This window comes from Epinephelus moara, chromosome 21, assembly GCF_006386435.1.
Source record: "Epinephelus moara isolate mb chromosome 21, YSFRI_EMoa_1.0, whole genome shotgun sequence".
In the NCBI taxonomy this organism is placed as follows: Eukaryota; Metazoa; Chordata; class Actinopteri; order Perciformes; family Serranidae; genus Epinephelus; species Epinephelus moara.
Window position 1 is genome coordinate 10,125,740 of NC_065526.1, and position 25,530 is coordinate 10,151,269.

Below are 25,530 nucleotides of genomic sequence, written 5' to 3' on the forward strand. Positions count from 1 at the left end.
ATTTTTTTAAATGGGAATATTCTGGCTGTACTATTGTTGTCGGTGAGATCAGTTTGTTATATTAACATTATTCCTTAGTCTCTGTGACATATTAGGAGGATTTTATGACTATTTGCTTTAGATTTCTTACATATAGCTCCTTTAAAGTGCCCTATTTTTACACCTATTTTCCTTATTAAACAAAAAAATACAACTGTATACCGATTCAAGTTTCTCTTTTACTGTTCTAAGACTCATGTTAGCTTAAATTCCCTTGTTAATACGAGTGTCACGATCCATCGAGTTAGATCGATATGTCGATTTAATGATCAACGATCCAGTATGATCGATGCAAAGTGAATATATCCGACTATATGGTCATCTTTCTCTTCTCAGGAATAAATCAGCAGAGTGGAAATAAAGGGGTCAATAGACGTCTCACTACAGTAACATTAGCAACTCTGTTTAAACAATTTTGGGCTGAAAAAATGTGCGTGCAGGCTGAAATTCAAACGTGCCATTCTGTCAGTAGATGCAGTGACTTAAACCAACACTGAGTAAGAAAAACTATAAATAATACATGTAATTTGTTAAGTCATGAACGGAGGAAAGTCCGCTAGCCGCTAGGCTAATTTATACAATGTAAGCATGCTTCAGCTTATAGTGAGTGACTAGCAAAAAAACAACTGACAAGTCTATGAACCTTGACAGTTGTTACTGAGCTGAATTTGATACATATGTTAAACTACGTTGTTGTTAATTCATGTTTTATGGCTGTTGGGAGAAGTTTGCCTTCAAACTTTGCTTATGAAAAATAAAATGATTTGGGTTAGCATGAAAAAAATACTATCAGAAAGGACTTTCTGGCAGAAAGCCCTGAAGGTTAACTTATCCCATGTGTTGTTTAAAGTACTGCAAGTGGTTATTGACATTATTTATGTGTTGTTTTCATCTTTAATGGCCCAAAGCAAAAAAGAAAGGAATGGCAGCTTCTTCTGTAATCGTTTACTTTAAGTGGGCAGATGATATAGTCTCATATCGATCGCAGGCCTCTGAATGGCACCTTATCGAAATGGTATCGTGGCAGACTTTGTAATATTAGCAAATATTGTATCGTGATATCATATCATGATGATTTACACAGCTACTTGTTAACTCACCATAAAACACACTTCATTCAAACTCAGTAGAAACTGAATGAAACTCACCAAAACAGTTTTAGTTAGTCTTGTCAGTTGTCTAGTTAGTCCACTGTTCCAACAATCAACAGCTCTGGTTTTGTCTAAATAAACCCTTAATACACCGAGTTAGATGTAAAAATGTGCCGATCTGCATGCTGTTAATATCTGTGGTTTCTGCCTCTCAGCTGTCCGCTGAGCAGCAACTTTCCATAAGTTTATTGGACAAAATGTAGGCCTGTATCCGTGCTATCCTCATTCCAGCATGCCCTTGTGCAAAATAGTGCTTCCTGCTTTTGCATTGGGGTTACTAGGTGGCCACTTCAGGGCATTAAAACTTATGCCTCTCCAATCCAGATATTCAGTTCTGTGTGTGCTCTGCGGCTCTCCTCAGTTTTTTCTTTTAGATATATCTTATGTTGTTTTCCTCAAAGATACAACATCAGTAGGGGAATTTCAGAATAGCTCAACTCTAGTCTGCAATATTGATTTTAATAGCTTCGGAGATGATGCTCAACAGTATATGTCTATATTATTCAGTGGTATTATCCTATTGATATACTGCATCAGGGCATTGATCAAATAAACTTGAGGATTTCATGAAATGTGCTGCTTTTGAGCTCGTACAAGATGATTATTGATTCTAATTGCTGAAGCAAAGATCCAGATAAACAGTGTACTTAAAATTCCTGGCACAAGATGTCAAGCCCCGAGCACGCCGTGTAACCTCGGTGTGCTTTTTAATCCTGATGTGAATTTTGAAGCGCGTCAAAAATATCAACAAAACCTCCTTTAATCATCTCAGGAATGATGCACAACCAGTTCTCTCCCTGCCAGATACCAGTGGATAATCTCATTAACCATTGGGATCCTGGCAAAGATCTCTGCAGACAGCTTGCAGTATGAATGCAATTAAGCAATTAGACAATCCAACAGGCCCTACCTGCTGTATGATTATTGCATATTGTCCATGGGTCATCTTGTAAGTGCACGGTAATCTCAGTACTTTGTGTTTAACTAAGAGTTTTGTTATATTTGTTTTAAATGGAAATGTGACCAGCAATAAGAGCGTGGAGTGCTCTAATGAGTTGCACAGAAGTAAAGAGACGTATGGGGAAATGCAAAGATGAACCCTTAGCTGTAGCTAAAGAGAAGTGCTCACACACTGTATATACACAAAGCATCTAGCTAATTGAATCCCTGGTGAGTGTTGTGGGCTCATTAAACCTTCCAGCCAGACCTCAGTGATCCGTCAAGAACTGAGCACAGATGAAAGTCAACCAGAATCTACTTTACCTGGGGCCAGTCTCCTACACGCCCCCTCACTCTGGCTCCGGCCAGCCTCCTCTGTACCTTTCATCAAATGTTTACACATCCTTGAAATGTTATTATCCATGTTACAGCCTCGCTTTGTGTACATCATATACACCGAAATGCTCGGGCACATGAGCGCACTCAAAATGCACATAATTTTTGTTTCTGTTATCTCCCCGTACACCTTGAAAGACGAATATTTGATTTCTGTTTTCTGCCGTACAACCCGTGAGCATTCCTGCAGGCCTTCACAAGATCAAGGCAGTTCAGTTTGGGGTCAGCGTCAGGGAGTGGAGGTCACTGACTGTGTGTGCTCCAGGCAAAAGAGAAAGACGAGAGCAGACAAAGCTGCCTTTAGGACAGTGTATCAATTGGGCATTCACAGGGGAATGAGTCAGTTCCACAGAAAGGAGTCAGAGAACCCATGAGTCAGAAGCCATACATGTGTAGGTAGTCAGTTTGAATGTTTTTTGAGGTTGAACATTTGAGGCCGCCAGAGGAGAGCATGGACTGTTGATTGCACAAAGCTGTTATTCATTTATAAGCCACAAGAGAGAGGGATATTATTTGCGTCTTCTATTTTTCTTGTGTAATCTTGTACTCTGTGCTCACAGTCACACTTAAATTCATTAGGACATAAGGTTAAAGCAAGGACTACTTTGAAACAGTACATTATTGCTATTGGCTGAAATCATATCATAACATCTAATGTCTGCCCCACATCCGTCCAGACACTCATTGATTGTCTGTCTATCAGGTGATCGGCTGTGGGAAGTCCTGCCATTTCACTTGTCACGTCCCCTACATGATATCAAGCATACCCTGTGATGAAATGTTCCAGGCCTAACACACTGCCAAACTCACCCTGACACTTCCCTTTCATTAGCATCCCATCTGATGAGCTCATTTCCTCGCCAACACTGTTATCCCAAGCCAAGCCTGGAGACAGACAAGCATATGCTCCCTAACACATAAGGCCCCTACTTTCAACCACTGCTTTAGAGAGCCGTTTGATTCGTCAATTTATCATGTATGTCAGAGGGGGGGAAGCTGAAAGCCCAAAAGCTATCGATTGTTTCCATCTTGACAAGAGACGATGCAGAGCCGCTGGCAATTAAGAGCTTCAATTGTTGTCAAAGCAGACAGTGGTTTGTGTGTTAGTGTGTGAGGCTGGGGGAGGGGTTGCTCAGGGTTCACTTTGCAAGAACACTCAAGTGAAACAAGCATCTGAAGGAGGAAGAGGAAATAAACAAGAGGCGGGGGGATGTAAAGTAATGTGTAGCGGCAGAGGGTTAAGCGAGAATTTTTTGCATTTTTATGGGCCCGATCTGTAAAGCGCTGTTTCAGCAAGTTGAGGGAGCACAGACCTCACTGAGACATTGCTTAGATCACAGGCCAGAGATTCTCAAGTTCAGCACTTTTATGATTGCCTCAACTCATATTCACATGCATATGTACAAGTGCACGCACACATTCCCATAAACACGGCCATATAAACACATTCACTTACACCGTCCATAATCACTTTATCAGCCTTGTGCTGCCTGTGGAAGCATCAATTGATTTGATGCCAGCACACGTCATTCCTCTCCAATGCTGTTAAATCCCCCCGCGCATGGAAGATTAGCATCAACATATAATTCTCAAATTAATTTGGATAACAGTATAATGGCTGTGGGGGGGGGGGGGGAGACAAACTTTATGGATGTGAGGCAAAGCTTGAAATGTCTGTGTATCTGACCATCACATATAATATAGAGCTTAAAGGGGAACTACACCCTTTTTCTTCTCCCAAATCCAAAAACTAGAGTGCTAAAACTCACATTTTTGATGTCATCAAGTTTTAAAGTCTGGAGCTGCTCCACAGACAGTTAATTTTGAAAGTTATTACAGCTGACACTGAGAGCACCCAGGGGAATGCTCTGAGTATATGGGTACAGTTTCAGTTTCACAGCTGAGAACACTAAAATAGAATAAAGCTCATTTGGGTACAAAGACGAAAACAAACATTCTGTGCATCCACATCATCAGGCTGCCATTCATTCTCTATGGAGCAGCTCCAGACTTTATACTTAATGACATCACAAGATTGAGACTTACTTCCCTGGTTTATGGCTTTGAAAGAAAGTAGCTCATGTTCATAAATACTGATTGAACTTCCCTAGGCCATGGAAATAACATGTTGTAATTCTTAATTTGGGTGGTGTTCCCCTTTAACCAAAAGGATACAATAAGTTACCTTCCGAGGTTGTTGGTGTTGCGACAAGGGAATATATATGTACTTTAACTCTCTGGGTAGGGCATCAATGAACTTCTAAAGAGAATAATGTCTCAGCGCTTCTTTATGACAGGCTATTGTCTTATCCTTTCCCTAAAATCAGGAGTAAGAGGCTTATCTGATATTTTTCCTCACTAATCCTACCGCTTATGAGTTGTCATTCTAAACATACTTGCTGCTACAATTAGTGACCTTGCTTTGAGGTTATAAGGAGATATTGGCTAATTAGTCTTTAACGTTTCTTTAACCCAGTGGTTCTCAAACGTTGGGGCATTGAGCCACTGCAGGTGGGGCGTGAAGGACCAGGGGGGAAATGTGTAGTGAAAAAGTCAAAAGCCCCTTTTACACTGCCAGATTTTTGGCGAATGTTGGGCCGTTTTGCCGGCAAGTTGCGAGCGTTTAGACACACAGAGCCAGATTGGCGAGTTGATCCAAGGTGCCAAATTTTCCGCCTCGTAGGGTAGTCATATTGGTGGAACCCTTTTAGTTTAAACAGACCGAGGCGGCCTTCCACAATGGGAGGAGCTGTTGATGACGCTGCACATGCAAGCAACTGGTGGTGGATAAACAGGAAACAGCTGATAGCAGGAATTAGCGAGCAGCTAGTAGCAAGAGGGAAACGCAAACCTGACAGACACTGTAAAGATGAGCAACTGGGGAGACAAAGAATTTTGCGCCCTCCTTGCCCTCGCAAACAAAGAGGCCATTAACCGTCAGATGATGGGGATGGTGAGGAACGGGATGATTTATGAGAGAATCGCCGACGCACTGACTAGCTGCGGCTTCCCTCCCACGTCACTGTTTACGTCACACACTGAGCTACATGTTTTGTTACTTGCTCACGCCCCCCATTGCCCCGAAAAAGGCGCATTCTGTATGAAAAGTAGGTAGGCGGCATTTTGCTGCACTCCACGATTTTGTTTTTATACTGCCAATGCTGGAAGAAGACTGATTGGGCATTCCTGCAAATTTGCACAATTCCTATCTAAAAAGGGCTAAAGTTGCAAGTTGCAAGTGCTTCCCCAGTTGTTGTTATTGGCTGATAAAAATTAGAGGTTTTGGGGGGCATGAATTTTTTCAGTTTCTGAAGGGGGGCATGAGAAAAAGGCTGAGAACCACTGCTTTCATGTAATCTAATATATCAGGTTTAGTGTGATGACTCATGTTAACCTGCTATTCACTTCATTTTATCAGTAACTGTTGATAGATATTGGTACTTTTTGATGACCTTTAACAGAGAGCATAGTTTAAAGAAATAATAAATAAAAGCACCAAATTTCTGAATGCTTTATGGGAAATAAATAACAGAATAACTGTACGTGTGTGTGTGTGTGTTACTCCAATACTGATTAGCTGGACTTTGATTCAGACATAACCCTCCAGTGCAAGCTTGCTTTGCTAAACACAGAGGTAAAACTGCCTGTTCTGTGTCATCAAATCGCCCGTTCAGGCAATAAACAGCATATAATTCATTCCATGGCTGACACTTTTCTGTAGTATAAATGTTAAATCAGTTCATTCCCAAGCCAAACTGTGCTTTGACGTGCCATGATGCTTGGTTATTTCAGCCAAAACAACTTTTGTGTCTATTATATGAAATTAAAACACTTCCCCTCTACATCAGGCAGCTGCTCCAAATGTTAGCCTCCCTGACATCAGCTCAACAACAGCTCTGACAAAATCAACAGCTATAATCCCCGCCGAGCTGCAGGCCCACAGAGCATGCCAGGGATTAAAGGGTCCGGCTCACCATGTCTCTCAATTTCATTTTTACAAGGCTCTGCTCAGTCATATTTTCATTTAAAATATTTTCAATCACAGAAGGGCATAAAAGCCGCATTAAGTGATTTTGACCACATTTGATGCAAAAGTTATTGCATAATGGAGCTTTTAATGTTTTCCGTGCAACATGCCCTGTGTTTCGTCTTCGACAAATGAGGCCCTAATGGTTTTTAGTTTATGTTGAAGAAATGCTGCGGCGCAGTTGGCAGACTTCGAGATGCAGACATTGATGGACTGCACGATAAACTAAACTAAAAACCAAAGAGAAACATGGGTTTGGTTTTTAGTTTATTTGACAGTAAAAGCAAAATTACATCTACCCTTATTTTTCAAGTACAACTCGGTAAAGTCGAAGCCTTATTTCCTCTGTGGTCGTCGATATGGTATAATTACACATTGTTACATACAACAATAAAGACTCCCACAATAACAAATACAGTGCTGCACGTTAACAAGCAGAATAAAGCAAAGTAACACCAGAACATGGCTGGTGTTTGTCAGGCAACCACGTCTTGACAGTCTCACTACAACTATCTGCCTCTATGTAACATCTCACTCCCCTTTTTTCTACTTCATACAGCTATACTGGCCGTGTCGTAGGAAATGGTCTGCACGCCCAGAGGCAAAACCCAGAGGTCAAAGTTCGCAGCCCGAACCCTACGCTGGCTGAGGTCAAGGAGAGGTTGGAGCGCTTCAACCAGGTAGGATAACCATTGCTATTTATATTGAATATGCATGCATAGTTTTGTTTACACCTTGTTTAAAAGAAAAAATGTTTCCAGTGTTAAATATGTCACCACTCTGCAGCATGTTATTTAATCAGCCGAAGTATGATGTAAACAGTAACACTAAAGTCTTAATTAATAGGGCTGTTGTTTAATTAGTACGTCTTGAACAATATAACACGCAGCCAGGAGTGCTGAAACATCCTCGCCATTTCTCTCAGATCCAAAGACTTGTTTTGAGTGCAGAGGCAGATATCAAAGATAAATGAAAAGGATAGCGGGTGAAAGGGAGATGGTGACAAAAAAAAAGTGAATTAGTGTGGAAAGAGAGAGAAAAAAAAGAAAGATGAGAGGCGGGAGCAAAAGGTCAGGAATGAGTGACAGATAGGCAGAGATGACACAAGCAGCTTCAAAGTGACACTGTTTGTCATGTAGATGGGGTTTAGGGCTGAAAAGGACCAAGAAGAAAAGGGCCATTTCACACAGTCCCTAGAGGCCATTTGAGGAGACAAACGGGCCAGGATTCGGTTCCCCTCTGCCTGCCTGCCCTTTTGTTGCCCTGAAAATTATGCCCACAGATAGTACACCAGCCATCTCTCACTTTCTATCTCTACGTCTCTCTTTCTTTCTCCTGTTTTTACCTTTTTTCGGAACCTATTTGATTGCTGAAGCTTCTAATAGAAAACTTCCTGCCATTTTTCTCATTTGTCATCACTCCTCGTCTCTGTTAATGCATTTCTGTTGCTCCCTTCTATATTATGACAATTCTTTATCATTACCTGCCCACGTTTTCTCTCCGTCTTTCTCCGCTTTCTCATCCATACATTTGTTCCTCCTCTCCGTTCACATCTACCTTGTATCTCACATATATCTGCCACCCAGCCAGTCCACCTGTCTGCCACTGACAGCTCAAGATCATTTCTGTCCGACCACGACATCCCATTGTGCACGGTGGCTGTCAAGTATCCCGTTGTCATGGTAACTATGCAGAGTTGAGCGGGTGTCCTGTTGACATTTACAGGGTTGAAAAGCCTACCTTGAATCCAGACCAGGCGGCAGAGCTTGGTTGAGCTTTGTGTTTGTGCCAGATAAGAGCAACGGATCACAGAGTGTTAAACTGCATAATGTGGTGGGCTCTCCAAGGTTTCTCTGGAACAGTTAAGCACAAATATATTTTTATCGTGTGTGTCTGCCGTCACATGTGCATGCACAATGGGAGCTTTACATTGTAGCAGTGTATATACTGTATATATACTGAACTGCAGCATCAGACATTGTAAAAAATTTGCTTAAAATCTATTTCATTTCTGAATTTAAACATTTCAGCTTCTATTTTTTTACACTTACCTGTGACTGCTACCAACCCTCGTTACTATCCAAAGTGATTCACATAGATCAAAGTTGTTTTGTTTAGAATAAGAGCTATTTATATTCCCCTTACGTACAAAAATAAAAGCCTCATACTTCAGTGCGTTCTTTATGTTGGCATAGACACAGCCACGGCGATGGTCTGTGATCTGCATTTGGACGGACAAATCTTTTCACTATATTACCGATTAATTCCATTATTTAAATTTCCTTGTCATCTCTTACGGTTGTATCTCACTTGAGCTACGCTACACTGCCTCTACGATCTTCGTTGGTACTGCTGTGTTTTGTTCGTATCCGTAAGCTTTCAGGAAACATGCTCAAATATGGATGAAATGAACGCAGAGTACAGACAGAAGGCTTTGTCCGTCTCTGTCTCTGCATTGAACATTGAGCATAAATGAGCCCTTAGATCCTCTGTGAAAAGCTGTAATAGCCCAATAGCATTTTAAGCTCAAAAGGCCTATGACACTTTCAAAGGCACGCTCTTTAATTTTGTTGTAGCACTCCGTAGCATTCCTAAATTGCCCCACCTCACTGCTCTTTGAACTACATTTTACATGTCCAGTGTGTAGGATTTATGGGCATCTATTGGCAAAAATGGTACATCCATTCATCCATCCATTTTCTAACCACTTATCCTCTTGAGGGTCGCCGGGGGGCTGGAGCCTATCCCAGCTGACATTGGGTGAGAGGTGGGGTACACCCTGGACAGGTCACCAGACTATCACAGGGCTGACACATAGAGACAGACAACTATTCACACTCACATTCACACCTGTGGACAGTTTAGAATCACCAACACCTTTCCCCAATCTGCATGTCTTTGGACTGTGGGAGGAAGCTGGAGTACCCAGAGAAAACCCACGCTGACACGGGGAGAACATGCAAACTCCGCACAAAAGGGCTCCCCCACCTGGGATCGAACCAGGAACCCTCTTGCTGTGAGGCAACAGTGCTAACCATCCTCTCTTTCTCTCTCTGTCTCTCTTCTCTCATGGTCCGTAGTCAGATATTCAGTGACATAACTGTCATTTAAACATTGTTTAAATGGGAGAAAATCACATTCCTGTCCAAACACGCCTTCAACAAACAAGGCGACAAATATCAGCATAATGATGTCACCTGTCTTGTTGTCTACCTTTTGAACAAACAAGGTCGTCACTTGTTCCCGGCTCTCTTTATCCTTGCTGCAGAGCCCTCAACAGATGTTTGGAGACAGGGCCATTATATATGAATCTTCCAGGTGGGCGAGTCTGTTCACAAAATAAGTTTCCATTCAGATTGATTTTGGCAAGCCCATCTGGATCTCTCTCCAAATTACAAACTTTACTGGACACCCTCGGTGCCTTTTAGGCTGTAAAGTTAATTGTAGTTCAATCAGGAGGGAGTAGTTTCGACATATAAAGCATTGTTGATCCACACAGGGTACATTTTTGCTTGTGCAGACTCCATTGTTCAGCACTGACTCAGCTCGGTGATTGTGGACATGAGCTTCATAATGGCTCAGTTATATAATCTTAAACAAAATGGACAAATGGATGATAGAGCAGTAGTGATTAGCAGTCACTATGTGGATAAGTGAGAGGAGTTTTTGGCTTAGTGAACCTGAAAAGCTGTAGGATAATAAAGGGAGGCAGGGAAGGCATCAAAGTTTTTCAGAGTCCTAAGATCCCTCCACGTTACAGTGCTACACTGCTGTTCTCTCTGTTTTCTGAGATATGAAACCAAGTGCACTGCACACAGTCAGTAGTGCGGGAGGGCCTGGAGTAGGGAGTATTCCCTGCAAATATACAAAGCAGGCCAGACTCTGTCTATTTAGAACGCTTAAAATCTCAGCAGACATCGAGGTACTGACAGTAAAGTTCTTGGCATTGATCAGCAACACCTGCAAGCCTCTGCTGATATGTTATGGCAAGTTGGTGGAAAGAGCCAGTAAAGCATTACTGATTACATCTTTAAATGAATTTATTCCTTTAAACATCTGATCCGTTGTTATAAAACAGCAGGACAGTTTCAGAGTCTGGCTGCCTCACACTGTTAATAAAAAAAAAACCTGACCTTGACTGTAAGAAAAAAGCTTAACAGAAAGAAACATTGTTAAATAATGCATTTGCTGAGATGTCTCCCATGGACTGATAAAACTAATGTCTCCACAGTTGTTAATTTCGGTTCTGTGTGTGTTCCTGAACTTTTATCCTCGCGAAAACCACTGAGAGTTTCAGACGTTCACACAGCGAGGACATTTTTGAGAAGTTAGTCCTTTGATGTTGTGGAGACTGATACAAGTGATCTATTTGGTTTTAATTTTGTGTCAGTGTTAGAAGTGCAATTAGGCGTCTCTGTATGTTTGTTCTTTCATCCTTGGAGCTTGTTTGGGTTGTTGTTTTCACTGAAAGTAAAGAAAATTCTGAAAATGCATACACTGGACTGGGGATGGGCATCGTTTGGATTTTATTGATACTTTTATCAGTACTCCATATCAGCTCTTATCAATTCTTTTTCATTACTAAATAATGCTTTTAAAAAATATATATCTTTTTAAAAATGAATGAAACAATGAGTTCAGAGCAGGATAAACCAGGATATTTCATATATAACTCAATGTAGTTTCCAGAGCAGCAACAGTAATATTTACAACAGCAAAGTCAGGATATAAACTCAATAATATCTGACTGGAAACAAATCTGAAATGTCAATAAAATGAATCATATTTCTGACGTCACAATACTGAGTGGAGTTTAGAACGAATGCAGGACAGTATCAGTCTCTCCTCCTGTCCTCTGTGCTCCTCCCTCTGCTGCTGAGGTGATTCACTGCCCGCAGGTAACGTCGTGAATTTTAAGCTACATGGCATACTTAGCTAAACAGTTAGACTACACACAGAGAGCTTTGGTTCTAGCTTGTTTGTAACAATTTACTAATAGCCAAGCTAGCATACAGTGCTTGTGTAAAACAGCAGTGGAATATGAGAGACTGCAGACAGAGCTGATTAAAAATATTGCTTTTACTAGGGCTGTCAAAATAACACGTTCATTTTGATTAATTAATCACAGAAAAAATAACGCAGTAAAAACATTAACGCTGATTAATCGTGTTCCAAGGTTCCCTTTGACCTGGTGCGTCAGTGAAGGCCACAGTGGCTTTGTCACATGATGGAGGCAGACGAGACCCTGTGGCCCTGTGAATGGAATATTTACATTTGAAAAACGCACAGATGGAACTGTTGATAGGAGCACAGTTCTCATTCATTTTTGTACCATCAGAGTACTTAAAGCCTCACCTCAGCACAAAGCATTTAGCAGCAAACCTGGAGGTCCGAGCTAGCACAGCCTCGTCAAGCCACACAAGACCTGGCGTTCAGACTCAAACTGAGTAAGTCTACCTGTGACCGACTAATTAACTCCCTTGCAAAATGGATTGCATTGAACTGCAGATCAGTTTCGGTGGTAGAGGACTGGGGGATAATTGTGCCAAAATTCCCTGGAATGAAATTTTTTAAATACTTTCGCTGCAAAAATGTATGTATGTGGATAATTCATATTAATTAATCACAGAGCATGTAATTAATTAGATTAACTACTACTTTTTACATGTTTATTTGTGTTAAACAAGCGCATTAATAAAGTATTGGTTTTTACCAGCCAAGGTTTTATTGCACTTACTTGCAGTAACAAGTGTAGTTTTTTTTTTGTCCACTCGAGTAACCTTCAAGTTATCTTCACCTCGTCTGCACCGTGGCCTCTCTGCTCTGCTGTTCGCTGGCTTCACTCTGTGTCATGTGTGTGGAGGAGAGGCTGCAGTGATCATGTATTACACCAAATGTTAAAAAGTACCGATAAAAGTACCGGTATTGTAGGAGTTTATAAATAACTGCGGTATTTAATATTTTAGCACTGAGGCCTGTTCTTTACCGGGTTTCGGTACTCATCCCTCTCTGGACTGATTTTAAATTGCATGTATATTCTCTTTTTCTATTTAAAAGGTATTTCAGGTATTTCAATGAATCCTTAATCTGAGCTTTTCCGAATTTGAATAACCTCAATTTCCGGGATTAGTGAGGTTAAGACGTGTATATTTTTACCTACTGGAGAGTAGTTAGACCCGGAGCACTGTGGCACTAAGAGGATTGGGAAACTGCTGCTGATGTATCACAGACTCTGACCCCTCATCTACCCGTGGCATTCTCCTTTTAAAGCACTCAGAGCCGCATACAAAATGAGTGTGTGTGTTGATTTGCCCTGTAAAGTTCGATTCACACACATGAGCACAGCGTGTGGTAGACGGGTATGCAGGATAGAAGAGGACAGAGGAATCCTGCACAGTTGCACATTTCAATGTAGAATCACATACATAAAAGTTGGAACTCACACACAAATGCACACAGGACAAGCCTAATCTCTTGGCCTCCTATAAAATGCTCCATTAAGTGAGTAGGCCCAAGTTATGGTCCTCCCCTGTGTGTCTCTGACTATCCTCTTTCTTGCTCTCCTTCTCTCTGCCTGTAAATATTGCTAATGTGGACAATAAATGTTTCAAAGTGGATTTTTGATTCCCGGCCATCGGTCCAGCTGTTTTTGGGTGGGGATCTTTTTCACAATGGTCTATCTGTTTCCATGTGAGTACTTAGGCCAGATCATTTGTCAGTTTGTCAATTTGCACTCTGGTAAATGCAAAGTCAGTGGCAACACGCAGTGCGGGAGAAAAAACACCCAGACGCTCATTCTCACGCTTTATATTCATCTTTATTTGTTTCTCGGATACATACACAGACAGACACACACGCAGACACAGACATGCAAACACAGACAGCATCATTAGAAATGGTGAAAGCTGTGGTGGATGGAGAGTTGGGAAGACTCCAGCATAATATCCAGTACAGAGAGGCCGGTAGTGTGTATGATTGATGAGATCGACTACCACTTTGCTGTCTGGTTTGGCCAGAGTCCCGGCCAGGTTCCACATCAGAGAAGCCTTACTTGTGTTTAACACACACTCAGCACATCTTCTCCAAGGATCCAGTCGATCCTCAGATCTATCAGCTACTGCAGAGACTGTGTGCTCTTGTTAGTGAGCACGGTTTGTGCGTGCGCTTTAGAGGACTGTAAACATAAACAACATAGCATGAGAAACCCACAGTTGTGTGATTTCAATATGCCTGCACTGTATATGTCTCTCCTATGTGTTAGCAATGCCTATAGCAGTCAGACAGCCTTTGAGCTTTAAAGAGTTATTGGAGTCCTGGGATGAAGAAGGAGCTCGGGCTGAGCTGGCAGCCAGTCACAGGGAGGGGACAGATTCTTTCCACTTGAAGAAGATGATGGAGCTGGCCTTCACAGGAGCTCTGCTGCTCTTTGCTGCTGCTGTGGCAACGATACAGCAACAAGTCTCACTGCCCAGGGCTCTCTGTTAGCTTGGCAACCAAACTCCATGATCCGAGACTCTAATTTAAGCATAATATTTTTTTACCATCGTAATTAGATGCAAAGCTTATAAAAAAAAATCCAGTGAACTGCGACTGTTTTTCCACATTGGGTCATAGTTACTCTCCTCATGGGTTTTTCAGTTTCATGCAGACAGTGATTCTTGTCGTGTGGAGGAAATATGTGACCTGTTTGTGTTACCGGAACGTAGTTATGAAAATCCCCTTTTTTCAATGTGATATGGTGTGCATGTGTTAAAACCCAGCAAATCACCATGGTCCAAAGGTTATCTGCTGCGGGGATTACAGGCTCATGTGTGTTTACATTTTTAGCAAACATTATTGAAGGAAGAGGGTGGTTTTATTTATTTATTTATGAATTTATTTATTTAGTGTTGAAGTGAATCATTACACTTGGGATGATGGGCTGTAAAAATGTCGTCAGTTAGGGCTGTGTATTGGCACTGACTTACTGATTTGATAACATCTTGATTCTGACACACCCAGTTTGATTCACTTTAATTTGATTCAACTCATTTCAAGTTCAGTGGAATTCTTGAACATGATTTATATCGGATAAATGCCAATATTTCATAAATAGGAAAGCACTTCTTAGAATTTATCTGGGGAACTTCAGTTTCTTTTTTACTCCACAAGTCAGCGGCTATCATACACTTTACTGTTGGACTAAAAATTACTTTTTGTGTATGTTGTAATAACTTAAACTGAAAATAGACAAGTGTTTTGCTTTAACTTCTAAAGTAAATGTTGAATGCACAATGTAAAAGCCATACAAACATGACACTATCAGCATTTAGATTGGTTCCTTATAAGTCTCGCTTTCACTATGCAGTTCTGTCTGCCAGCAGGTACGATCTCCTGAGAAAATGAAGGCTCAATTTTCAGCGCAAAGGAAGTGCTTTAACCTTTGTGCAACCTGGTAGCTATTGGTAGCTCAGTCTTGGAACCCACTGGCTAATATTTGGGGTGATCCCGCATAGCAAGTGGATATCCGGGCCAAGACTTTGGGCCAATCCCAGTTCTCTTCCCTTAACCTTACCCCTTGGTTTCCCAGATAGATTCCCCTCAACGACAAAGGGGTAGGGAATTTTGCCTACAAATTGGGACGCCACTTCATGCAAATTAGCGCAACAGACATGTTCACCTACGTCACGCGTATCGTCGACGTAGGCTTCACGGAGAACTCTGTAGCTATTTGTGTCGGCTACATTGTGAATGAGCGATTTTCAAGCATTCATATTCTAGCTCAACGCACAGATAATGCATATGCAGAAACATAACACATTCCGACATATTTTGGAATTTTTGCATGCTTATTTGCAAAAATAGTACTTACAATTGTGCAATGCCTTTCTCATGGAGGCTGCCATCTTCCTGGAAAACTTGCCTGGCTGGATAGTTTCGCAATGCATCCTGGGAAATTCAATCTTCCCCTCAGTTGACATGGGAAGAAAAAGCTAAGTAAGTGTGCATCGCACGGCCCTTCAAATTAAGTGGGGATTTTAAGGGCTGAAAAGCACTTCCCTAAAGTTTGGGACACCCTAGCCCTTCGCGGGAACGGGCAAAAACAAGGGCTAGGGCCAATTTTGAGGGGAAGTGTGAGTATTGGGACGGACCCTTTGTTTTTTTGTGCAGCAGTGATTGTTGCTGCTAATCTCTATTGACAGATATCTTCATTTGATGCTAATGGATTTTTAAAAAAGCTAATATAAAGCTAAGTCATTGTCAGACGATAGACAGTGCGTTCCACCACTCCACATGGGCTGTTTACCTGCCGCTCAAACATGATTGGTCAATACTACTTAGACTACAAACGGCAATACCAAAATCTAGTCCTGTTGATTCTGAGTACAGATGCAGATATCTCTTTATAAAGACAACATGTAGCTATCCCCAGTTACCAAAGAGTATTGCTGTATGTGAGAAAGCCTCATTTGTGAAACAAGTTTGCCTGTCTATTGGATTACAGGTTTGTTTGCTTCGGTCTGTTAGTAATCACCTAAGTGACATCATCTGAGTTGTTGTGTTAACAAGCGGGCAACGTTAGCTCAGTTTCAGTTTTGTTTGCTGTGGTTAACATTAAGACAAGTGTTGTTCCTCTACCATTCATTTGCCATTCACCTATACCAACTTTATCCATTGCTGTGCATTAATGCTTTAAGGCGGGGGTGGGGGAGACCCTCTGGAGGAGTTTGCATGTTCTCCCAGTGTCAGTGTGGGTTTTCTCCAGGTTCTCTGGCTTCCTCCCACAGTCCAAAGACATGGAGGTTAATTGGTGACTCTAAATTGGCCTTAGGTGCCTTAGGTTGTCTGTCTCTGTGTGTCAGCCCTGTGATAGTCTAGCGTTCTGGCCTGCCTCTCACCCAGTGTCAGCTGGGATACACTCCAGCCCCCCTGTGACCCTTAACAGGATAAGTGGCTACAGAAAATGAATGAATGTGGATATTTCTAATTGAAACCCAGATATAAGTGTGGTTATTCGCGAGGCTCTGAGGAAATAGAAATCAATGTGGTTGTCTTTGCAACAGCAGTGCCAACAATACAATACTTGGTAACGCTGGGGGTAAAGTTAAAAAATTGTCCGGATCCATTTTAATTACCTTAATGCAAACATTTTACACACTGTGAATCCTCAACCGTACCCTGTATAACAAGTAAGGACAGCTGCAAAGACTGATGTTGGGATTTTAAGATCAATAATAATATACTGTCTCACTCAACTCAAAATCCCAGCCCAGTTCTAGATAGATAGTCAAAAGAAAAGTGGAGCACTACCATATTTTCCTTGTTCCCAGCTGCACTGTATTAAAGTTGTACTGTAAAACTTGCATTGATTACTGCAGTATGTGGGTTGATGATAATGATGGACATTCATGGGGAGTGACCTGGACTGGTACCATATCGGGGGCTCTTCAAAACCTCTTGTGTTGCTGCCTTATAAGGACTTCTGTTTTCCAGATTGAAGTCTGGAAGGCCGCAGCAGCAGCAGCAGCAGCCGCCGCCCTCACTGTCTGTTGACCATCACATCTCACACAACAGAGCAGCTAGGTAGCTGTTGGAACACGCTCTCAGAAAACCGCTGATGTCACTCAAACTGTCATACATTTTTTAACAACATCTCCATCAGTCACCCGTAGAAAGCCAAAGTTTATTCACCCGTGCATACATTACACAAACACAATCTGCCTCAGTCAGGGCCTGACAGGAGCAGGGTGTGACAGCCCAACGCCACAGCCCGTCGTCATGATTGACTCACAAGGGTTACGTGAGGTCATGGCCAACGAAGTGTCACTAACTGTTAGCAAGAGAATCGACTTGTACGAGCTTGCAGTGCAGGGGCGTGTGGCTCTGCCATTGTTCAAAACATGTTCAAAGTATTACTCAGACGTCCTGGGAAATGCACTTGTTTATTCTCAAAAGTGAAAGCAGATTTCCACATTTCATGCAGATTTCATCAAATTCGGTGGAAAGTTAGGCCATTGGCCCATGAAGAAGGGATTAGTTTCCAGTTTTGCAGAAAACACAACCATGATGTGGCCACTTTAAAAAAAAAAAAGGACATTTTGTTTTTGACCTGTAGAAGTTTTTCTGCATTCCTTGGTTCAAGACGGTGTTTGCCCAGGGACATTTGTGTCTGAACTAATAGCCATTTTAAACATTTTTTTCCAACACTCCTTCTCTGTGCGTCTCCTGTGAATTATGCCCAACCTGCAGTTTGCAAACCCAGATGACCATTGTTTAATTTTACTCCGAGCAATCTGGCAAAATTTGCAAGTGTATACAATTAATTTAAGTGGCAATAACAGCTATAAACAAATAATAAATCATGAGTCTGACTCACGTTTTTTCGAGACTGGAGCTAGGTTTGTGTGGCCTTGGCAGAGGTGACTGTGGTCCTACGGTGAGTGTGTCTGTGCATATGTTAATAAATCTTTTTTGTTTTGCCTGAGCCGATGTGTTGTCTAGATTCTAGGATAACTGCCTGAAGTCTGTATGTTTTTGTGCGGGGTGGTGGTCAGCAATCTATTGAGGATTAAACTTCATCTTTTCGATGTCTTCGGAGCAATATTATTTTCACATCTAAAAGTCAACAAGGCAAAAGATCTGGCTGTTAGCTTTGGGTGAGGGGTTTTTATTGGCTTCATCTTTAACCATGGAAAAGGACAACGGCAGAAAAGTGCTTGGCTCACCGCGGTGTTGGGCCTTTGATTTCAAATTCACTTTTGAATCAGTTTCATTTTCCGTGTTGTGGATGGCAACACAGACTTTTGCTATAGTCCAGACTCTGACAGCTACTATTAATGTCCAGCCCAAAAGTTGCTTAGTCTGCCAGTCAAAGTCTATCTAAACTGGTTTGCCATGCACTAATAATCCACACAAACAATACATCCTATCTGTTCCAGAATCAGCAGCTATGGATGGCCAAGCAGTGCAGCTATCTACAGTTACTCTTGTTTGCAGCCTGTCACTCTTCCTGGAAGTCTCTATCTCTGTCTGTTACATCCTTTCTCTCACTCCCTGTCACACTCATACTTGGGAAATGCACTTCTTTTTTCCCCACAGGCTTCCTTTCTTGGTCAGATTTACAGAGAACTGCAGCTATTTCATACGTAGATACAGTGCATGCTTACTCTGTCTCTCAGCTGATGTTTGCTTCAACACAAAAGCATTATGACCCTGTGCAGCATGTGAGAGAATGGAGAGAATTTTAATTTAAAAGTTTGGAGGACTTGTGCAGACTTTTAGAGATTACCACTGTCACTTTTTCCTCCAGTCTCCTCCAGGTTTTTCCTTCCCCTCCTTCCCCTATTTCTCTGTCCACATGTGCAGTTTTACCACGACTGCCCTCAATGAGGTGATACTGTTTCAAATTGTCAGGGAAGAAAAAGAGCACATGTCTCAGTTCGGGCATGCAAAGGTTATGACTTATGATCCCAGTTAACTAGTTTGACAGCAGAATCCCACATAATACACATGCACAGACGCCTGCACACACACACACACACACACAGCGACTGCGACAGTTGAAGTATTCATATCCCATCCCTGGTGACCACATTTCACATTTTTACATTTCATAATCAGATTTTCTGTTTCCACATAAAACTGGAACGTGTATTCACAGTAGCTTGAGCTGCACACACACACACACTCGCTCTTTCAGCCCCGTCTTTCTTCCAAGCTCCTTCAGAAGGTGATTGGTTACTCCTGGCAGTACAGATTTTAGTGTGACTAGGATGCACTCAAATACATGCAGGAATTCAGCCCTTGATGCTCTCAAACCTGCCCCATCATCCTTTGACCAAAGAATGCTTTTGAAAAGAAAGAAAGAGGAGAATGAGTTGGCAGGGCGAGAGGAGAACTAGAAAATATTTCATGATTTGGGATTTTATTCAGAGCTCTATGGGAATACCTGATTTGTCTGTGGATGCCAGGGTAATTTCAAGGCAAGCTTTAAGTATAAAGGCTGGCATCTTGTTTTTTCATCCCCCTCCTCTTTCAGCCCCCCTTCACCTGTTTGCACAACTATGAGCTCAGCCTCTTTGTCTCAATATACTTTCCTTTTTCTTTACTCTCAATCTCTCAACCCTTCTGACTCTCACTCCCTCTTTCTGTTTGTGTCTATCTGTCTTTCTTTCATTCTTGTCAATCTATCACTATCCGTTTGTTTTCCATGGCATGTATAGTCGCAGATCTTAGCTAGATATTGATCTGAAGTTGCAACACTCCCACACTCTCACATCCCACTCATTTTTCTTGATTCAGTTCTCAGATTGTTAGTGAATATGAAAGCAAAAGCCTCAAATACAAAAACACAAAGTGAATAAACAAAGGCAAGATACTTCATACTTAGATTTCCATGAACGTCTTCATGTCACCTTGAAATACTTACACTGAAATAATGGTCTGTAAGTGAAGACAGTGTCAAATCCAAGATGTCAGATTTTTGTTTCTGAACCTCAGCACTGATGAGAAATGGTTTCACTTTAAATAAGCTAATAGTATGTAAGCAGAATGTAATATATCACAAAAGAAGCTGATACAGCCAATTGTCAACCAGTAGTGTTCGTAATTTTTTCAGCTACAGTCAGGTCCTATAGGGAGATGAAAATCATTTTGGAAGAAACAGATTAGACAGGTAGATTACCAGCTAAGTCATCACATATTGGTGCTTTTCAGTGGCCTTTCACATCTACATATCACACCTTAGGTATACACTTGCATCCGCTGTTGACGTTCCAGGATGCATGCAACCAACGCTGAATGTCAACAAAAGCACATGTGTAGGTTTTAGACAAAGGCATGTGATTTGGTTTTAAAAAATAATAATAATAATAACATGGTTTGTGCTCTACATTCATATGGGAAGTGAACACCAGGCTCCAGGGTGAAAGTCCGGGGTTTGTTGGATCCATAAACCACCCCTCCTGTTCATCCTTTAGGGTCTTTCCAGCTCCTTATATTTCACCGTTACTGGCGGTATTCCAAACCGATACCACCCAGCAGCATATCATACCACTGCAACAGGTGCCATCGGCCAGGTTATGAAATGACACCACCCATCCGTGTATCATACTGCCATGACAGGTGCTGTCCAGCCGACCAGCAGCGTATCATAACACCGCAAAAGTTTCTGTCCACCTGCGTTACCAACTTATGCCACCTGGCGGGGGCTCATACTACCGCAAAAGGTGGCTTTTGGCGTCAGTGTCTGATGGGGACACCTGAACATTAGACCAATTAGTTCCGCAGCCAGACCAAATTTGCCAAAACAAGATCCACGGCCTGACCCAAAAGTGCAAATCCTATAATAACCATGTGCTTTACAAATAATTTGATCAGACAGCATGTTTGGAGTGATTATGTTGGGCCATCTCATATGTGGCTGCAAGATATTATGTTTTAGGATGAAGGTAATTCAGAAAATACAATTTAAATGAATATTTTTTGCTTATTCTCTTAATATTGAGCAACACATCTCCACAGTTAACGTGCCTGTCAGTAAGGCAACTGATTGAAGCATCTCCCATGTTCCAGCTGGAGCAGAAGACAGAGCCCACATACAAAGTCAGCAGTCAGAGGATTGAAACGTTAAATAAATATTATTCTGTATGTATGTTAATACAGCACATTTATTATCTAACACCCACAAGCTCGGTTGCTCTATTTTCCAATAAGGACTGAACCCGGAAATAAAATTTACACCTGTGAATCCAACCTCATGCAGCACTTTAATGTGGAACATACAATTACAGTAGGTCACACTTCAACAAGGTGTAGTTCAGACCAGTATCATAAAAACGTAGCTATATAACAGTGCATTTGACTCACCTTTGACTGCTTAGATGTTGTTTTTTTATTTTAAAGCATGTTCTCATCATCTATAGACTTCTAAAAGAACAAACGTCTATACCAGCTTTGTGATAGCCAGCATTGTTTTACATGTCAGAGAGAGAAGGCCGAGTCATGTGAGAACAAAGACATCTGTCCCTGTAGGGTTAAAGGCACAGCAGATTTCTGCTTTGTACGTCACATAAAGGCTGCTGCCATTGAAATATTCTGCCCACTTGCTCATATTTACCATACGGTACTGTGTGACGGATCAGGAGGACGGGGCTTTGAAAGGTTGTTGGTGTTTTGGGGGACATAAATAGACCATCCTTTGTTGTGTTCAACACACAGTATTCATCTGTGGGTCCTGAGTTATTTGAAGCTAGGAAATATTATTTTCATAGTTCCATTATTATTTGTACTTGAAATTAACTTGCACAGCTAAGCATATAATGTGTGTTCTGTGTCTACTCTGAAGAAGATAGAAAACCTGAAAAAAAAAAGGCAATTTGAGAAACTGCTTAAGACTCTCATTGAAACCCAGAGCTGGTCCTCAGTGCAGCAACAGTCAATCAGAAAGCAGATAGGGAGAGAGAGAATATTCACTGCATATTATGCATTCAGCAGTCTTTAAGAACTCATATTGGAATATTTTGTATCTCTTTTCCTGTAGCTCCTAGGACAAATTAGCTTCTTTACTATGCTGTTGGGATAGCACAATTAAGTTCCCTGCGTGTTACTTTAGAAATGACCAATTTGAACAGAAAGAAATAACAGAAAAGCCTGGCAGTTTTGCAGTCCTGACACATTCAAAACAAACCAACAAACTGCATTGGACGGCAGCCAACCGACAGTTCTACAACGGCCCGACCGTGGTTTCCACAGCGACGACGCCTTAATTGATTCCTTCTCTAATTAACATGCTTTCAGGACAGCTGGGCCAAGCAGCATTGTGTTAAACGTCCCCTGAACGGTACGGTTATTAGCTTAATACCCAAATGGTTATCTGGATGGTGTTGGTACACAGCATTGTGCTGTTCAGCAGAGCATTTCCACATAAACTCATGGAATGTGCATTGAATTTATTTAGTGGCTTTACATAATAAAAAAAGGTTAATGGGTTTATCATGGTTGCAGTCCAGAACATAGGAAGTTCTTCTCTCTCTCTTGCTGTCTGGCTTCCATTATCACTTATCTTTCATTTGCAGGCTTGTGCTAAAAATTTGAATTGATTTACTGGATAGATACTTAAATTCTAGTTAACTTTTTTGTGCATAAATCAATGTACTTTTCCTGTAATTCACAGCAACAGAATAGTGTCCAGAAAGAGTAAAAGAATGACCAGTGCCACATACTATATGGTATGGCTGTCAGCTCACAGTTTTCCAGTTATACCCAAATCATGTTAAAACAAGACTGTTTAACGACCCCAGTACGCAGAAATAATTTTGAAAAAAGTCAGTGTTCCTTTATCCCTCGCCAAAATTTAGTGTAACTATGGAGCATTATTTGCCCACCTTTCCAACAAGATAGCATGCTTATGAGTTCTCGGCATCGTGCGCCTGACCCCCGCTCTCAGATGGACCATTTAACAGTACCTGCGGGGGTGTTTAAATGTGTTTTAAAGATAAAATTCCATTTATTTACCATGTAAATACATCGACATTGTATTGTCAGCGATATAAGTCAGTAAGTCCATTGTTGTACTTGGTCCAATTTGGAGGTCAACTATAGACCCTTTCATGGGCCTTACCTGTGGCCTTGGGCCGGGGTCATCTGTACACTTTGACCCCAGTGTTTCATAAAATAAACACACAGCAGCAAAAAATACAATAATCTATCATAAAAAAAAATTATTTTTCCACAAGCAATCATTCAGCAGAATGGTTGCCAAGCAGCATGCAGGCACAGTGGAAAGTGCCACCTGCTTTACAAATCTGTGGCAACATGAAGCCAAAGAAGTTTACCCTCATGTGCTCTAGCAAACTTAAAGTTACATCGTTAGCTTACCATAGAAAGTCTGCTCGAGTTTGTCCACTTCGGATGAAGATAAAAGGCAGGTGGAATGGGCGGTGGCACCGTCAGGTATTTCTCCAGCGAAGTGCCCGTAGGCTCCGTAGGCTCTCTTTGTTTCTTTCGCTAGCATTTTTGTTTTGTGGTGCATTCATTGAATGACAGTGTTGCGTATTTCTGACCATTCTCAATAGGGCGGATGATGAATAATTTAGGCTTCAGTTGGTGGTTGCCATCTGTAGCTCTGCATCTAATATGCAGCTACACATCGGACCAGACTTTGTTGACAAGACCCTCAGGTGCATTTGGATTCAGAGAGTGCTTGATCTTCTGAAAGTCTTCCTCCGTTAATGCCTAATGGTGGGGTGTTCTGTCACATCTTTCTCTGCAAAGTTCTTCTCTACTCCCAACGGCAAAGGGACGACATTGTCTATTTAGCGGTCCCAGCTTTGTTTCTTGACTTTTCCAGCTCATCAATTTCTTTCTCATTAATTTCAGCATGCCTCCTTTATTTTTAATCTTCCTTCTCTATCCTGTCCATCTCTTTCAACCACTTATCCACACTTAGCCCACCCGGCAATTCCAAATTCACAACAAAATCTGACACTTTGACACAACGGTTAATTGGCGCAGTAATACTGTTGTCATGCAGTCACAGCTGCGTGTTTATAGAGTATTTTACAATGGCTTCGATTGCGGCCCAACCAATCATAATCAAGGACCACAGCTATCCGTTTTATGATAGGATTTTTAGTCTGTCTCCCATAAGCTATGAGTCCCCTAACCAAAGTTTCTCCTGCTGATACAGCATATCACATTGCAGCCTGAAAACAGGCGGAACAAGTACAGGAGGACACACAAGAGCCTCTCAACAGGTTGCAATGTGAGCCTATCCATAACTATAAAATGCATTACTGTAACCAGTGTGTTATAGTGTTCACATTTGTTCTGAGTTATCCTCTTAGACCTAACTGTCCATCTATGAAAACTGAGCCGTCCAGCTATTGCCGGTGGCTTTCATTTTTGCGGTGAGCATAAGTGATATGTTCTAGCTGCTTCCACTAAAGGGCCCACTCCAGTTTCATGAAGCCTTGCCTTATGGTTGTACATGACTCATTTCACTGGAGCGCTCAATTCACTCACTCAGGCCCACAATGAGAGGGGGCATATTCACATTTAGTAAAAATGGAATACACGACAGATGTAATGAGTTACAATATCAAAAGTACCCGCTGGTGTCAGGCTCTGTCTCGTCTCCTCTGCCTCTCTCCCTTGCAGACAACAGTAATCACTGCTCTGGTAGGAATGACAGAAGGAATACCAATATATTCATGACTGCTCTTCTGATGACTTTGACGCCAGTTGAGCTGCTGCGGAATTACTGCTGACAATCAAACATTCATATGTCAACATTGGCTAAGTTTTGTGAGAGTTCCTCATTATTTGCCTCATTATTTTTACTTGTCAGTTTAGGGCCTTGACTGTCTGGACATCTGTTCTTTTAAACAATTCTCTTCCAAGTTAGGAAGGGCTCGAGTAAAATAACAATGAATTTCAGTGAACTATTCAAATATTCTTGGTTCCCAGAGGATCAGTCTTTGTGACTTTGGTGTTTCCCTGTCGTCTCCTCTAGTGCCACCAAGATATGATATTTTTGGTTTTGTGTGAAATGTGCCAAATATTTGATGGATTGTCATGAAATACAGACACGCATTCAAATATTTGAGTTCCCAAGACATGTATTCTTATGGCTTCAGTGCTCCCTTGACTTTTTCTTTAGTGCAGGTTAAATCAGGTCAATGTTCTTATTTGTCCAACACTTTAGGTTTGCAGGTATTTGGTCATCAACCAATGACATCCCCATCAGCCTCAGCTGCACGTTGTGGTTTTAGTGCTACTTAGCAAACATTAGTGTGCTAAAGTAAGATGATTAATATGGTAAACATGTTTCCTGGTAAACATTAGCATGTCAGCTCACTGATCCTCACATTTAGCTCAAAGGTCTGGCAGAGTTGTAGACTCTTAGTGCTAATTCATACAACCAATAGTGTATGGTCTTAAAGGGGAAGTCCGGTATTTTGCACTTTGAGTCCCATTTCTGGGTTGTTTATGATGAAA

At 41.5% G+C, this 25,530-nt stretch overlaps 1 protein-coding gene across 2 annotated transcripts in view; it reads left to right on the forward strand.

The window, feature by feature from the left end:
* The window catches only part of gpc5c (glypican 5c), a 141,029-nt gene that overhangs the window by 88,119 nt on the left and 27,380 nt on the right, over positions 1 to 25,530 (forward strand). For both annotated transcript variants that reach the window (XM_050032558.1, XM_050032559.1), the window contains one exon: positions 7,112 to 7,232. In XM_050032558.1, the coding sequence (XP_049888515.1) occupies positions 7,112 to 7,232 (121 nt within the window). The remainder of the gene's footprint in view (positions 1 to 7,111; positions 7,233 to 25,530) is intronic.